General features: G+C 38.9%; 1 protein-coding gene across 6 annotated transcripts in view; it reads right to left on the bottom strand.

The window, feature by feature from the left end:
* The window catches only part of TMTC1 (transmembrane O-mannosyltransferase targeting cadherins 1), a 263,316-nt gene that overhangs the window by 9,188 nt on the left and 237,585 nt on the right, over positions 1-16,543 (bottom strand). For 5 of the 6 annotated variants that reach the window (XM_079936645.1, XM_079936646.1, XM_079936647.1 and 2 more), the window contains 6 exons: positions 14,303-14,405; positions 11,791-11,926; positions 11,046-11,190; positions 9,988-10,125; positions 8,482-8,604; positions 1,856-1,933 (listed from right to left, as the gene is read on the bottom strand). In XM_079936645.1, the coding sequence (XP_079792771.1) occupies positions 1,856-1,933; positions 8,482-8,604; positions 9,988-10,125; positions 11,046-11,190; positions 11,791-11,926; positions 14,303-14,405 (723 nt within the window). Of the gene's footprint in view, positions 1-1,855; positions 1,960-8,481; positions 8,605-9,987; positions 10,126-11,045; positions 11,191-11,790; positions 11,927-14,302; positions 14,406-16,543 lie in introns of all 6 variants that reach the window. The other variant, XR_013830478.1, reaches the window with a different exon arrangement.

Here is a 16,543-nt window from a genome sequence, read left to right as displayed (position 1 = left end):
TCTTGAGTGCATTTATTGTACTTTATCTAATTAACAATTGAACCCATTTCTTTAAATGCAGGTGCACTCCATCTAAAAACATATTAAGTGTATTACCTGAAAGTGCAACTATTTAATATATTATTTAAATATTTAAAATTATTACGTTACTGTTTTTAAAAGTAAGTTCATTCTATGTTTCCCAACTAGATACTGCTGGACACCCTAGAATGTCATTAAGATCAGAGCTTGGTTTATTGGGCTCTGATAGATGTCATGACTGGATTCGCCATCAATGTTCCTCTATTAGATCAAGGCTAATAGTTGCAGAGTAACTATCCCATTATCCCCTCCCATCTGTATAGTCATGGATCACCTTTTTGTTTTACTGTGTTTCTCAGAGTGAGCAGTTCCCACTTAATCGTAAACCCTATTTAGCCTTTGTTTAAATTCTAATCACTATCTCGCTATTTTGTCAGGGTAAAGACTGATAGAAGCCTGAAAATAAGTTAGCTAAACAAGAGTGATCCTTTCAAAACATGTCAGACCATGGCATTTCTCTGCTCAAAGTCCTCCAAGGACCCCAACTTGTTTGGCATGAAAGCTGAAGACTTTACAATTCCTTTCAAGGCCCTGCATCATCTGGCCCTGTGACCTCTCTGACCCAGCTTCTATCATTTCCTCTCACTTGCCTTCTCCCTAGTCTTCAAATACACTGGCACACTCACACCTCAGGGCCTTTGCACATGCACTTTCCCTATTTTGCCAAGTGGCTTGCTCCCTTCAGATCTCTACTCAGACATCACTTTTTAACTGAGGCCTTCCCTAACCACCTCAGTTTAAAATTTCAGTTCTTACCCCCAGCACTCCATATCTTCTTTCATTCTTTTATTCTCCATAGCACTTATAACCATCTGATATATTCTATGTATGTATGTATGTATGTATGTGTTTATTTACTTATTGCCTATTTCCCCCTAACTAGAATGTTAGCTCCATGACGATAGAAATTTTTTTCACTTTTTTTTTTTTTTTGGCGATACCCAGGCCTCTCACTGTTGTGCCCTCTCCCATTACGGAGCACAGGCTCCGGACGCACAGGCTCAGTGGCCACGGCTCATGGGCCCAGCTGCTCCGCGGCATGTGGGATCTTCCCAGACCGGGGCACGAACCCGTGTCCCCTGCATCGGCAGGCGGACTCTCAACCACTGCGCCACCAGGGAAGCCTGACGATAGAAATTTTTGTCTTATGTGTTAATTGCTGTATTGTTGGTACCTAGAAGAGTACCTGGCACATAGGATATTCTCTATAAATGCTTGTCAAATGAATTGGATGAATGAATGAATGCCAGTGAATCTTTGATTTCATTATAGACAATAGTCCTCAAAGGGTAATTTTCAATTATCCACTCAAAGGTAGCTTTTTCTTTTGAGAACAAACAAACAGCCTTGTTCTTCAGTAGGTTAGGGAATAAAAGATACATTAAGTATAGGAAATAGTAATACTTTATCTTGACAATGAGTTAAGCCACAGGAAAATAAGCTACATCAGCGTAGCGCCAACAGAATTTTACTTCATATAGCAGATTTTCTCTGCTCTGTGATGATATTTAAGTACATATGATTTTCTTTATGATAAACAAAATCATGAAATCTAATTTATATATTTATTTTTTAAATGGATTCATGATATTCAATATCGAGATAATACAAAGTGAACATAAAACTGTCTAATTACATTTTTGAACACCTATGTTTTCAGTATTCAATTAATTCAAAGAGGAAATTAACAATAGTTTCTCAATCTTTTAAAAGAGAAGAAAGAGAAAATACAAAGGGAAAACCTGGTTCACATGGAAGTGAATTATTTTCTTACCTTGATGTGCTGGATTCCACCCATGTTCATCCAGGCCTGTGCTTGATCTGGATTTAATTCCACGGCCAGTTTATAGCTCTAAATACATAAGAAATATCTTCAGGCTGGGAAACGAGAACCCATCTTTAACACTACAGATTGTGGAAACCATTTTCTTCATATGTGGAAATCAAAATGCTTAATAAAATGACCAGTCATCCAGTTCACAAATGTCCCCTTTATTTCTATTATTTTTCTAAGTTGATGATTCTAAAGTGGAGGAAACTGAAATGTGTAATTTCCTTGCAGAGCTAACCTCTGGACTTAAAAAGGCTGAAGGCGCCTGCCAGGAGTCCAGGTGATTTCTATTACAGTGCATCATTTCCCACTGGCCTCGATCTGCAAGAAAATGGTGCTCTTCGGCCTTTTTCACTATAAATGGAGTTTGTAAGAAATTTTTTTTTATAATCACAGAATCTTAGAGTAGTTTCTGAAACACCTTATATCTCTGACAAAATCTGATCTGATTATTCAGCCCATGCTTAAATTCTTGCAGAGACTGGTGTTCAGTATCTCTTTAAGGACATATATTTTACCAGGGGATAATTTTAATCGTTAGAAAGCCTTTCGTTTTCTTCTGCCTTATAAAAGGTCTTCAAATGTTTGAAGAGAGTTACTTATTTCTCAAATACTTTTTTTTGGTCTGAATAACATGTATCCCATTAAATGTCAGAGCTGTGAGGTATATTTTTAATATTTTGCCTGTTGTTTTGCATCAAAGGGCATGCTCACCACTGAGTCATGATTTTAAGAGTGGTCACCTTAAATAAAACTAAAGGCTCAGCTGAAGCACGAAGAACTACAATCCTGCAGCCTGTGGAACAAAAACCACATGCACAGAAAGACAGACAAGATGAAAAGGCAGAGGGCAATGTACCAGATGAAGGAACAAGATAAAACCCCAGAAAAAAACTAAATGAAGTGATGATAGGCAACCTTCCAGAAAAAGAATTCAGAATAATGATAGTGAAGATGATCCAGGACCTTGGAAAAAGAATGGAGGCAAAGATCGAGAAGATGCAAGAAATGTTTAACAAAGAACTAGAAGAATTAAAGAACAAACAAACAGAGATGAACAATATAATAACTGAAATAAAAAAATACACTAGAAGGAATCAATAGCAGAATAACTGAGGCAGAAGAACGGATAAGTGACCTGGAAGACAGAATGGTGGAATTCACTGCTGCGGAAAAGAATAAAGAAAAAAGAATGAAAGAAATGAAGACAGCCTAAGAGACCTCTGGGACAACATTGAAAACAACAACATTCGCATTATAGGGGTCCCAGAAGGAGAAGCGAGAGAGAACGGACCCGAGAAAATATTTGAAGAGATTATAGTCGAAAACTTCCCTAACATGGGAAAGGAAATAGCCACCAAAGTCCAGGAAGTGCAGAGAGTCCCATACAGGATAAACCCAAGGAGAAAAACGCCGAGACACATAGTAATCAAATTGGCAAAAATTAAAGACAAAGAAAAATTATTGAAAGCAGCAAGGGAAAAATGACAAATAACAAACAAGGGAACTCCCATAAGGTTAACAGCTGATTTCTCAGCAGAAACTCTACAAGCCAGAAGGGAGGGGCACAATATATTTAAAGTCATGAAAGGGAAGAACCTACAATCAATATTACTCTACCTGGCAGGATCTCATTCAGATTCGATGGAGAAATCAAAAGCTTTACAGACAAGCAAAAACTAAGAGAATTCAGCACCACCAAACCAGCTTTACAACAAATGCTAAAGGAACTTCTCTAAGTGGGAAACACAAGAGAAGAAAGGGACCTACAAAAACAAACCCATAATAATTAAGAAAATGGTAATAGGAACATACATATCGATAATTACCTTAAACGTGAATGGATTAAATGCTCCAACCAAAAGACACAGGCTCGCTGAATGGATAACAAGACCCATGGGGCTTCCCTGGTGGCACAGTGGTTGAGAGTCTGCCTGCCGATGCAGGGGACGTGGGTTCGTGCCCCAGTCCAGGAGGATCCCACATGCCGCGGAGTGGCTGGGCCCGTGAGCCATGGCCACTGAGCCTGTGTGTCCAGAGCCTGTGCTCCGCAGCAGGAGAGGCCACAGCAGTGAAAGGCCCATGTACCGCAAAAAACCAAAACAAACAAACAAACAAAAAACAAGACCCATATATATGCTGTCTATAAGAGACCCACTTCAGACCTAGGGACACATACAGACTGAAAGTGAGGGGATGGAAAAAGATATTCCATGCAGATGGAAATCAAAAGAAAGCTGGAGTAGCAATACTCATAACAGATAAAATAAACTTTAAAATAAACACTGTTACAAGAGACAAGGAAGGACACTACATAATGATCGAGGGATCAATCCGAGAAGAAGATATAACAATTATAAATATATATGCACCCAACATAGGAGCACAACAATACATAAGGCAACTGCTAACAGCTATAAAAGAGGAAATCAACAGTAACACAATAATAGTGGGGGACTTTAACACCTCACTGACACCAATGGACAGATCATCCAAAATGAAAATAAATAAGGAAACAGAAGCTTTAAATGACACAATAGACCAGATAGATTTAATTGATATTTATAGGACATTCCATCCCAAAACAGCAGATTACACTTCTCAAGTGCGCATGGAACATTCTCCAGGATAGATCACACCTTGGGTCTCAAATCAAGCCTCAGTAAATACAAGAAAATTGAAATCATATCAAGTATCATTTCTGACCACAATGCTATGAGATTAGAAGTGAATTACAGGGAGAAAAATGTAAAAAACATAAACACATGGAGGCTAAACAATACGCTACTAAATAACCAAGAGATCACTGAAGAAATCAAAGAGGAAACCAAAAAATACCTAGAGACAAATGACAATGAAAACACGACAATCCAAAACCTGTGGGATTCAGCAAAAGCAGTTCTAAGAGGGAAGCTTATAGCTATACAAGCTTACCTCAAGAAACAAGAAAAATCTCAAATAAACAATCTAACCTTACACCTAAAGGAACTAGAGAAAGAAGAACAAATGAAACCCAAAGTTAGCAGAAGGAAAGAAATCATAAAGATCAGAGAAGAAATAAATGAAATAGAAACAAATAAAACAATAGCAAAGATCAAAACTAAAAGCTGGTTCTTTGAGAAGATAAACAAAACTGATAAAGCATTAGCCAGACTCATCAAGAAAAAGAGGGAGAGCACTCAAATCAATAAAATTAGAAATGAAAAAGGAGAAGTTACAACAGACACCGCAGAAATACAAAGCATCCTAAGAGACTGCTAAAAGCAACTCTATGCCAATAAAATGGACAATCTGGAAGAAATGGACAAATTCTTAGAAATGTATAACCTTCCAAGACTGAAACAGGAAGAAATAGAAATATGAACAGACCAATCACAAGTAATGAAATTGAAACTGTGATTAAAAATCTTCCAACAAACAAAAGTCCAGGACCAGATGGCTTCACAGGTGAATTCTATCAAACATTTAGAGAAGAGTTAACACCCATCCTTCTCAATCTCTTCCAAAAAACTGCAGAAGAAGGAAAACTCCCAAACTCATTCTATGAGGCCACCGTCACCCTGATACCAAAACCAGACAAAGATACTACAAAAAAGGAAAATTACAGACCAATATCACTGATGAACAGAGATACGAAAATCCTCAACAAAATACTAGCAAACAGAAGCCAACAACACATTAAAAGGATCATATACCATGATCAAGTGGAATTTATCTCAGGGATGCAAGGATTCTTCAATATATGCAAACTAATCAATGTGATACACCATATTAACAAACTGAAGAATAAAAACCATATGACCATCTCAATAGATGCAGAAAAAGCTTTTGACAAAATTCAACACCCATTTATGATAAATACTCTCTAGAAAGTGGGCATAGAGGGAACCTACCTCAACATAATAAAGGCCATATACGACAAACCCACAGCAAACATCATTCTCAATTGTGAAAAACTGAAAGCATTTCCTCTAAGATCAGGAACAAGACAAGGTTTCCCACTCTCACCACTATTATTCAACATAATTTTGGAAGTCCTAGCCACAGCAATCAGAGAAGAAAAAGAAATAAAAGGAATACAAACTGGAAAAGAAGAAGTAAAATGTCACTGTTTGCAGATGACATGATACTATACATAGAGAATCCTAAAGATGCCACCAGAAAACTACTAGAGCTCATCAATGAATCTGGTAAAGTTGCAGGATACAAAATTCATGCACAGAAATCCCTTACATTCCTATACACTAATGATGAAAAATCTGAAAGAGAAATTAAGGAAACACTCCCATTTACCATTGCAACAAAAAGAATAAAATACCTAGGAATAAACCTACCTAGGGAGACAAAAGACCTGTATGCAGAAAACTATAAGACACTGATGAAAGAAATTAAAGATGATACCAACAGATGGAGAGATATACCATGTTCTTGGATTGGAAGAATCAATATTGTGAAAATGACTCTAGTACCCAAAGCAGTCTACAGATTCAATGCAATCTCAATCATATTACCAATGGCATTTTTTATGGAACTAGACAAAAAATCTTAAAATTTGTAATGAGGCACAAAAGATCCCAAAGCAGTCTTGAGGAAAAAAAAAAACAGCTGGAGGAATCAGACTTCGTGACTTCAGACTATACTACAAAGCTACAGTAATGAAGACAATATGGTACTGGCACAAAAACAGAAACATAGATCAATGGAACAAGACAGAAAGCCCAGAGGTAAACCCATGCACCTATGGTCAACTAATCTATGACTGAGGAGGCAAGGATATACAATGGAGAAAAGACAGTCTCTTCAATGAGTGGTGCTGGGACAACTGGACAGCTACATGTAAAAGAATGAAATTAGAACACTCCTTAACACCATATACAAAAATAAACTCAAAATCGATGAGATACCTAAAAGATCGGACACTCTAAAACTCTTAGAGGAAAACATAGGAAGAACACTCTTTGACATAAATCACAGCAAGATCTTTTTTGATCCACCTCCTAGAGTAACGGAAATAAAAAGAAAAATAAACAAATGGGACCTAATGAAACTTTAAAGCTTTGGCACAGCAAAGAAACCATAAACAAGACGAAAAGACAACCCTCAGAATGGGAGAAAACATTTGCAAGCAAATGAACAGACAAAGGATTAATCTCCAACATATATAAACAGCTCATGCAGCTCAATATTAAAAAAACAAACAACCAATCCAAAAATGGGTAGAAGATCTAAATAGACATTTCTCCAAAGAAGACATACAGATGGCCAAGAAGCATATGAAAAGCTGCTCTACATCACTAATTATTAGAGAAATGCAAATCAAAACTACAATGAGGTATCACCTCACACCAGTTAGAATGGGCATCATCAGAAAATCTACAAACAACAAATGCTGGAGAGGGTGTGGAGAAAAGGGTACCTTCTTGCACTGTTGGTGGGAATGTAAATTGATACAGCTACTATGGAGAACAGTATGGAGGTTCCTTAAAAAACTAAAAATAGAATTACCATATGATCCAGCAATCCCACTGTGGGCATATACCCAGAGAAAACCATAATTCAAAAAGACACATGCACCCCAATATTCATTGCAGCACTATTTACAATAGCCAGGTCATGGAAGCAACCTAAATGCCCATCGACTTTCAAATGGATAAAGAAGATGTGGTACATATATACAATGGAATATTAGTCAGCCATAAAAAGGAATGAAATTGGGTCATTTGTTGAGACGTGGATGGATCTAGAGACTGTCATACAGAGTGAAGTAAGGCAGAAAGAGAAAAACAAATATCCTATATTAATGCATATATGTGGAACCTAGAAAAATGGTACAGATGAACCGGTTTGTAGGGCAGAAATTGAGACACAAACGTAGAGAGCAAACGTATGGACACCAAGGGGGGAAAGCAGCGGGAGGCTGGGAGTGCTGGTGTGATGAATTGGGTGATTGGGATTGACATGTATACACTGATGTGTATAAAATTGATGACTAATAAGAACCTTCTGTATAAAAAAAAAAGACACTTTCAAATGACTGGTAGAGGTATTGTTTTAGGAGTTCAGAGGAAACAAGGTCACTGGGAGAAAGGATGGTCTGGAGGGCTTCCTGAGGGAGGACACAGGCCTGTGTTGGTAGATGAGTGGGAATCTGCAGGGGGCTGGGGTGGTGTGGGCACAATGTTACAGGATGTGTGGAACACCAAAGCTCTTCAGGCACTAGTCCAGCTGAAATAGAGGGTTACTGAAGGCAAACAGAGAGAAAAAGAGCGAACGAGGGGAGGAGAGAGAGAGAGAGGGAAGCTGGTTTGAGGGCAAAATGCAGAATGCTTTTAACATCAGGATCAAAGTGATAATTCAGAAAATAATGCAGAGGTATTGTGGAACTCCTAATAGCCAAAAACCAGAGGCTCAATTATAAAAAATTAAACTTATTATGTCAATTAATCAGAAAATTCACTCCACAAAACATGGCAACGATCTTAGCTTTTAATGCATATGCTTCATTAAAGATTGAGGGAGTATTAATTTTAATCCATGAATTTAATAACAATTTTATTAAGTCTTTATACCTCAAAAGCTTTGTCAAGAAGGTTCTGCTCTCTTAGTTGATTTCCTTTTGTGAAAAAAAGTTCAGATACAACTTTTGGGTCCTTTGGTTTCAGCTTCAGAGCCTTGTCTATAGCATCAAGTGCCTGTACAGTTTAGAAATTAAGAAAATAAATGTAGGTTAGATACAGAAAAACTAAGTTAAACGATAACATCTATACTTTTTGTTTCCTATGTATTAGCTAGTGTGGTGAGTGACAATCAGAACACATTTTTCATTTTCTCTGATGTTCTCATCAAGGAATAAAATAGCCCTGACAAAATAATTTCCCTATACTCCAGGTTTCCTATTTACATTAGTGACAATGAAATGTCCCCAATCACTTTTCAGGAAGGCCGTGTGATCCCACTGAAAGAAAACAAGATCTGAGGTCAGTTGTGTTGCCCTGGCCATGTGTCCATCTGGAGCACTCCAACAGCCTCCTTTTAGGGCCCTGGTGCTCACTCTGCCCCCAGCACCCACTGGCCCACCCTCTGCAGCCAGAGAGCCCTTCAAAGCACAAATCTGATATGTTGCTCTTTTCCTTAAGACCCCAAAGCTTCTTCCAGGAAAAGGAACAAAACCCTTGCCCTGGTCCCAAGCCTTGGGGTTGAGTCCCCAGCAACCTTGGTGGCTACATCTCACAGGCGCCCTGCTCCCTCACGCCCATTCCTCAGACAGGCCATTTACTGTTGACACAGGGCATCTGAGTGTGCTTTTTCTTGCCTGGAACGCTATTCACTGCCCCTTTTTGCTTAATAACTCCTATTCATCACTCAGCCCTCAACTTCACATCACTCTGCAGGGAACCTAACCACCCAGACCACTTGGGTCCCCTGATTATATGCCCATTAGGGACCATGCTGCTCTCCACGACATCACTGGGCACAGCTATAATTCCACACTGGTTTTGTGATTACTTGCTCAATCTCTGTCTCCTCTTTGACTGTAAACTCCACAAGGACAAGGGCAATGTTTTTTTTTTTTTTTTTTTCTCACACCACTTTATTCCCACTGCCCACCACAGTGTCTGGCATATAGCAGGCATTCAATAAATATTTTGTTGAATCAATTCATGTATTTACTGGTCATGTGACTTTTAAAATGGAGATAAACAGTACAGTTGCAACACAGGGCCACTGACCTGCCTTAAACGGTTGTTATAAAGAGTCTATAAAATATCTTTGAGGGAACATGGAAAATGAAAAAGCATACAAATGTTAGTGTTTATCATTATCGAGTTAGCTGAAAACAAACTGAGATAATACCACATAAAATCTTCAGACCAAGGATGAACCGAGAAAACAGCGTCTCGAGGGGACATCTTAGGAATCAAGCAGGTATCTGAAAAGTGCCCAGAAGATACGCTCTGCCAACTGACGATGTTCAAGACTGCTCGGCCTTGTGAGCGTGCGGGCTGGAGGGTCATTCAGGTGCACCCCATTTTCTACCTGTGAACCCAAACGACTCCAAGCAGTGTCCTCTCTACCTTGTCGTGCTGCTCCTGCTTGCTGTGGATAGCAGACAACAGGCGATAGCATTCAAGGCACCCAGTCTCCTCTGACACAATGTGATTGGTCATCTTTTCAGCTTCTTTTGTCTGACCCATCACGGCCAAAACCTGAGCCTGCGAAACCACAGTGACTTTGGCTTAGAAGGTACTTGGCTATCACCTTAGCAAATAAAGCACTCTTTATCAAATAAAGCATTCAGGAAACACTTCCCACAAAAGTGCTCAGAATCGCTTTGTGACTCACAGAGAAGGCTGACTTACCAGAGTTTATGTTGTTTGTTTCTTTATTTAGGCATGTGCATGCATTTGTGTGTGAATGGCAGGAACATCAAAGCCATTCAGTGACTTGTGCCTTTTTAAAAAAGTTGACTATGTCAAGAGAAATTTTTTCCTATGGTTTCAACAGAACACTGTGTTTACAACAAGATAACAAGTTTGTTTTACTGGAAATCTAAGGGAAAGGAAGAGTAATGATCCAAAAATTGAAATAAAAAATATTGTTGATATTAATTTTCCTGAATTTGATAGTTGTACTGTGGTTAGGTTAGACAATGTCCTTGTTCTTAGGAACTATTTGCTGAAGTATTTAGAAATAAAGGGTATGAGATCTCTAATTCTCAGATGGCTCAAGACAAAATATCATGTATTAATAGCACGTACATGCACATACACATACCTAAATATGCACATACATATGTGTACATATACACATACATACATACATGAGAGGATGATAAACAAATGCATCAAAGTGCTAAAAATGCATCAAGCTGGGTGAAAGCGTATATGGGAGTTATTTAAAATTCTTGCAAATTTTTGTAAGTTTGAAATTATTTCAAAACAAAAACTTAATAGCGTTTTTAGGGTCCATGTGTTTGGTGAATGGCTCTAACATTGGTTATATGAATATTCATTAAATGGATACAGTACAGTGTTCTAGTTCCCATTTTGAGGCATACTGACTACAGCTCCCTGTATTGCATGCCATGAGTGTATTTCCTTCTCCATTTCCTTTCTTTTGTCCATCTGCTCACCAGTGCCAGGCGGAGTTCCCTTTGGGAAGGCTGAAGGGATGCAGCTTCCCGGTAAATCTGCAAAGCCTCTTCATATCTGCCAGTGTTGTAATACAGAGCTCCCAACGGTGATAATATCTCAGCTTTGCGTGTCACCTGCAAGGCGCTGAATTTTGAGAAAACAAATGGACACTTTTCTTCTAACAGGTACATCTCCAAAGGTTGAAACTTAGATTTAGGGACGACTGTACCCGGTTTGAGACTCTGCTCCCACATGGTTGTTGTTTTCATATCAAGAAGAATGTTAAAAAAAGATCACAGTGCCAGCCTCTGACTATAAGCATGTCTCTAGTGACCCACCAATACGTAAACTGAGCCCCAAGGCTCTTTCCCATTTATGGTGATAGACTTGTTTTGATGTATGCACAGTTTTTCATCTGTATCCATTTTCGAAATTTCTATTTGTGGTTTGGGTGTAGTCCTTAGCTTCCACAGAAAACAATGGACTAACTAAAATGGGAATTAAATTCCAACCTTGGTTTAGCACTATGCTTTAACCAGCAGGCAAAAAAGTCATTAAGTGGGATATCATTTATCCCCAAAGTGCCATTTATTGTACTGTTCTCTTTGGAGAGGAGAATCTGTATTGCCTGCATTGGCAAAATTTGCTAGTATTCTGAAAGCATCTGTTCCAAATAACTAAGAATTTGATGGCCAATTGCAGAGGTCTTAGGATGACTTACAAAGTGAAAAACAGGAACTTTACCGTTTGTACCATTCTTCAGCCACGCTGTTGTCTCCCAGTGACCTGTAGAGTCTCCCCAGGTTCACCATGGCTACATGATGGCTCGGGCTAAGTCTGATGGCCTGTTGGTAATGGGTCACTGCCTTCTCTGGAGAGCCTGTAATCAACAGGTGGTAGGTTGGTAAGAGCAGAACATGCCTTAATTATAAAACACACAGATTTTTTTTTTTTTTTTTTGGCTGCATTGGGTCTTTGTTGCTGCACGCGGGCTTTCCCTGGTTGCGGTGCACGGGCTTCACATTGAGGTGGCTTCTGGTTGTGGAGCACGGGTTCTAGGAGCGCGGGCTCAGTAGTTGTGGCTCACGGGCTCTAGAGCACAGGCTCAGTAGTTGTGGTGCACGGACTTAGTCGCTCCACGGCATGTGCGATCTTCCCGGATCAGGGATTGAATCCATGTCCCCTGCACTGGCAGGCTGATTCTTAAGCACTGTGCCACCAGGGAAGTCCCTAAACACACGGCCTCTTTAATTTCTCTTCTGATGATCTTTTTTTCCTACAGCCATACCACCAATTATTCAGTTTGTAAATGAGCTCACATTTTGGCTTCTCCTTGCCACTGCCTAACTTTGGACCATTTCACTATTCATTTTCACTTCCAAAGAAATTAGTAGTAAAAAAGCAGTAAAAACTAAAACCTGTTTCTTTTATTAAATGTATTATTTCAGTCAAACTGGTTTCTGGCCACTGCCTTAGTTAATATGATGTTTTGAGATTATCAATGATTGGCATTTATGTAAGATATTGTTGCTTCTCATTATACAAAAAGTGGAATGGGCTGTTATAGAAAGAAAACTGTCCTGAAGTAATTTCTGAGGGTCTGTCACAATTACTATACCACAACCTAGTGATTGAGGCACTGCTTTAAAAAAGCAGGCATCTTCTGTATTTTGAAAATCTCTTTTTAAATCATACATCTTAGTTTAGAGGGTATTTATTGAATGGGACTTTAAAAATAATATCACCTTGCATTTGTGCAATGCATTGTATATTTTAAAACACTAATTAAATGATCTCATGATTTTTGCAGGTATTTTGATCCTATTTAGCTGCCTTTGGATAGCACTTAGTTGCCTCTTGGGATTTAAAAGATATTAAAAAAATATTATCACTTTACAGATACAGGCTCTAAAGTGCAAAAACATTAAGAAACTTGACAAAAATCCCAGGGGAAGTGAGAATAAAGGTCAGAACTACCATCAAGTCTCTCTAGTATGATAAGGTTCCCCAAAGAAGCTTCCTAGTGAAATTATATGTAAGTGAATGAATTGTGGACAAGTCGGAAGCTCTACATGGCAATGGAATGTTTATTACCCACACAGACATCTTCTCAAGTCTACCTTCTTTGAATGCAAGTTTGACTAGGAGGTGCCAAAAAAGACTACGTACGTAGAGGTCTATGTATAGGTCATGATAGGGAGAATTACAGTAGTATAAAAACAGAATACAGTGGGAGTGGTAGGAAAATATAGAGGGTGGTCAGTGAGATTTTGGGGGGCTGGGAGTTGGGGTGGGATATTTTGTTGTTGAAGTAGAAGGAAGAGGGCTAGATCAGGCCAACAGGTGGTCTCTTCAATTTTTTGTTTGTTTTTAATCTTTGATACCTAATTTATTATTATGTTGCCAAAGAACCAGCAGGTGGCACTAAGAAACAATTTTACATGTGAAAATAAGGGATGTTTCCTAGGTGTATCAGAATGTAAATTTATGTCCTAAGAAACAGAAGGGCTTCAAATATCCTAGAAAATAAAAACCCTTTTGAGCATTTCATATGGACAGAATAATTAAAATCGAATTTTATTGCAGGGCAGGTAGTCTAATAGTCAACGAGAACAAAGCAGTGTTTTTGTATTAAATTCAAGCATCTTTTCATTCTTTACAAGTATTCATAACATGCCAACAGTATGTGGGGTACAAACCATAAAGAAAACAGAATTCCTGTCCAGTAAAGTTTTACATTAAATAAGGTAAAGTGCATTTTATATAGCACCTGTCCTAAAAGGGTACTCTATCAATTATAATGGTATATTTTCTATAGTATGTATCACATAAAGAACAATGAAACAATTTAAGACTTTTTAATCGGCTGTAGAAAAGTATTTACCATCTGCCAGTAAATAGATTCAGAGGCAGGTTCTGCATCATTGTAGAGAACAGTTCATCATCATAGATTTATAAACTTGTATAAATGCTATTCAAAGGAGACTGTTGATCATTAAATCATCAAGGCCACTTCCTGCCACCTGGGGAGATTTTCTTAGCAATCTGATTATAAGAACTGGCAGATTTTACTGAATTGAGCTTGAAGATTTAGAGAAATGACAGCCCCAAAGTACAATGTGACTGTCAACGGTGTGAGCTTCCTGCCAAGCCCAGTGAGTTCTACTTTTGAGGCATTATTGGCGTGGTTGCCATTTAGCTTGATAGATAATATTATCTCATCTCCACAGAACAGGTTCTCTTTAATCTCGCTTACCAGTATCAACTAGGAAAACTCCATAGTTGTTGTGTAAGTCTGAGCTATCTGGGCAGTTCTTTATTCCAGCCTGGTATATTTCCTCAGCTTCCTTAAACCTCTCCTTTAAAAGAGAACAAAGAAAAATACATGAGAAAATTTTTTTAAAAAATCAACAATAAACTGAATAATGGAAGTGGGAAGAGCAGAAAATAATTTACTGAGCATCTGTTATGCAACAGGCACCAAGATCAAACACTATGTTTTTTTTTTTTTTTTTTTTTGCAGTACGCGGGCCTCTCACTGTTGTGGCCTCTCCCGTTGCGGAGCACAGGCTCCGGATGTGCAGGCTCAGTGGCCATGGCTCATGGGCCCAGCTGCTCTGCGGCATGTGGAATCTTCCCAGACCAGGGCACGAACCCATGTCCCCTGCATCGGCAGGCGGACTCTCAACCACTGCACCACCAGGGAAGTCCAAACACTATGTACTTTGAATTAAAGTCAGTGCCAACTGCACACATACCAAAGACTCATACTTGTGTTTAGCTCCTTCAGCACAAACCAGCTGATGTTTACTAAGAAGCAGTATCTGGAAGGATTTGCCCTACAGTTGGAAAAAGCCTCAAAATGGATATTTGAATGGGATGCCCTCCACCCCAGTAACCCTCTGGACGAAAATACGTGTGATCCATTCATATAGGAATGCCTTCCGAGGTGGCAATCTCACTGGGAGATAGGGAGGCCTGGCTATTTGACACAGCTGCATGTGCATAGCTAGCTCTCTTACCTATATTGTATGATTTATTTGGGGAGGTTTTGGGGAAGGAAGTGGGAGGGGAGGCTGATGTTGATTATGGGAGGGGTTTGCCTTATCCTTTCTTTACTCTAAATATTTCTGTAGTCCACCAAACCATTCGTTACTTCCCTTATCACCCCGCCCTTTCCACCTCTGAGCTGTTCCCTCCAACAGGAATATAGGGCCCCTCAAAGGCACACCTCCAACTCCTCCCTTTGTGGCAAGGCCCAGATCAATTGCCACAGCCTCAGTGGATCTTTTTCTAGTTGTTTTGCTCTTCTACTCTAACAATCCACTTTAACACACTTCAATAATTCTGAATTCGTTTTTAGGCACATTTTCCACAACCATCTGAGATTGTCATGTCACACTTTCTTTTACAATGTATAAGGTAACACCTAATTAATGAATCAAATGAAATGAAATCACCCAGGTTCTAACAATTACTCACAAGTAAACCATTTCCTAGTTTCCTAGTACTGCTATGAAGGTCAGGTGAAAGGCAATGGTTTGGCATAAATCACAAAGCATCTTTTCCTTTCATGTGCTCTGATCATGGACACCGTCCATACTTTTATCAGAAGTTACTACTACTAAGCATTCAACCAGACACATGAAAAGAGAATGTACAGCATCATTTTTCTCAGACCTGACACCTTGAGTTTCTGAATAAAAATGTCCTGAGTGCTTAGCAATAAGTCAAGAAGCCTAAATCTGATTTGACTCAGAAAGGCGAAGACACTTGACTCTCTGTGGAATGACCAATGCCATCTCTTCAAATCCACATATTTAAGTACCATTTAGGGAACAAAGTGTGGTTTGAATTTGGCAAATTTCTCTTATTTGAATTACAAATCCATAGTCCAGCAAAAATGGATTTCCATGTTTCTAAAAGTGTGTTTTCCAGTTGCCAAGCTCAACAAACTGTCAAACTCAAAAGAAAATTAGAGATGAATGAAAAATCTCAAAATGTCTTCTTTCAATCTACTGAAGAAAAGAAAAACTTTCTGAAGGTATCAACCACTGTAGATCTAGCAAATCGGTGAGCGTGCATGCGTGTGTATTAAATGGAGACAGGCGAGACACAAATTACCTAAGACTCCAATCGAAGTAATAGAGAGTACCATTGCATATTTATTCATTTACGCATTCATTCAGCGCATGTTTTCTGTAATTGCTATAGAAAGCATGGCATAGTAATTAAGAATTGGGCTGCTGTATGGAGGTTCCTCATAAAACTAAAAATAGAGCTGCCATACGATCCAGCAATCCCACTCCTGGGCATATATCCAGACAAAACTATAATTCAGAAAGATACATGCTGGGGCTTCCCTGGTGGTGCAGTGGTTAAGAATCCATCTGCCAGTGCAGGGGATGTGGGTTCAAGCCCTGGTCTGGGAAGATCTACTCTTATTACTACTACTAGGAGTAGTATTTCATGAGCACATTTAAAAATAGATGGCATT

Source organism: Stenella coeruleoalba (genome assembly GCF_951394435.1).
Source record: "Stenella coeruleoalba genome assembly, chromosome: 11".
Classification (NCBI taxonomy): domain Eukaryota; kingdom Metazoa; phylum Chordata; class Mammalia; order Artiodactyla; family Delphinidae; genus Stenella; species Stenella coeruleoalba.
The sequence above is the reverse complement of the archived record's forward strand: the minus strand, read 5'-3'. Positions and strand labels throughout refer to the sequence as shown.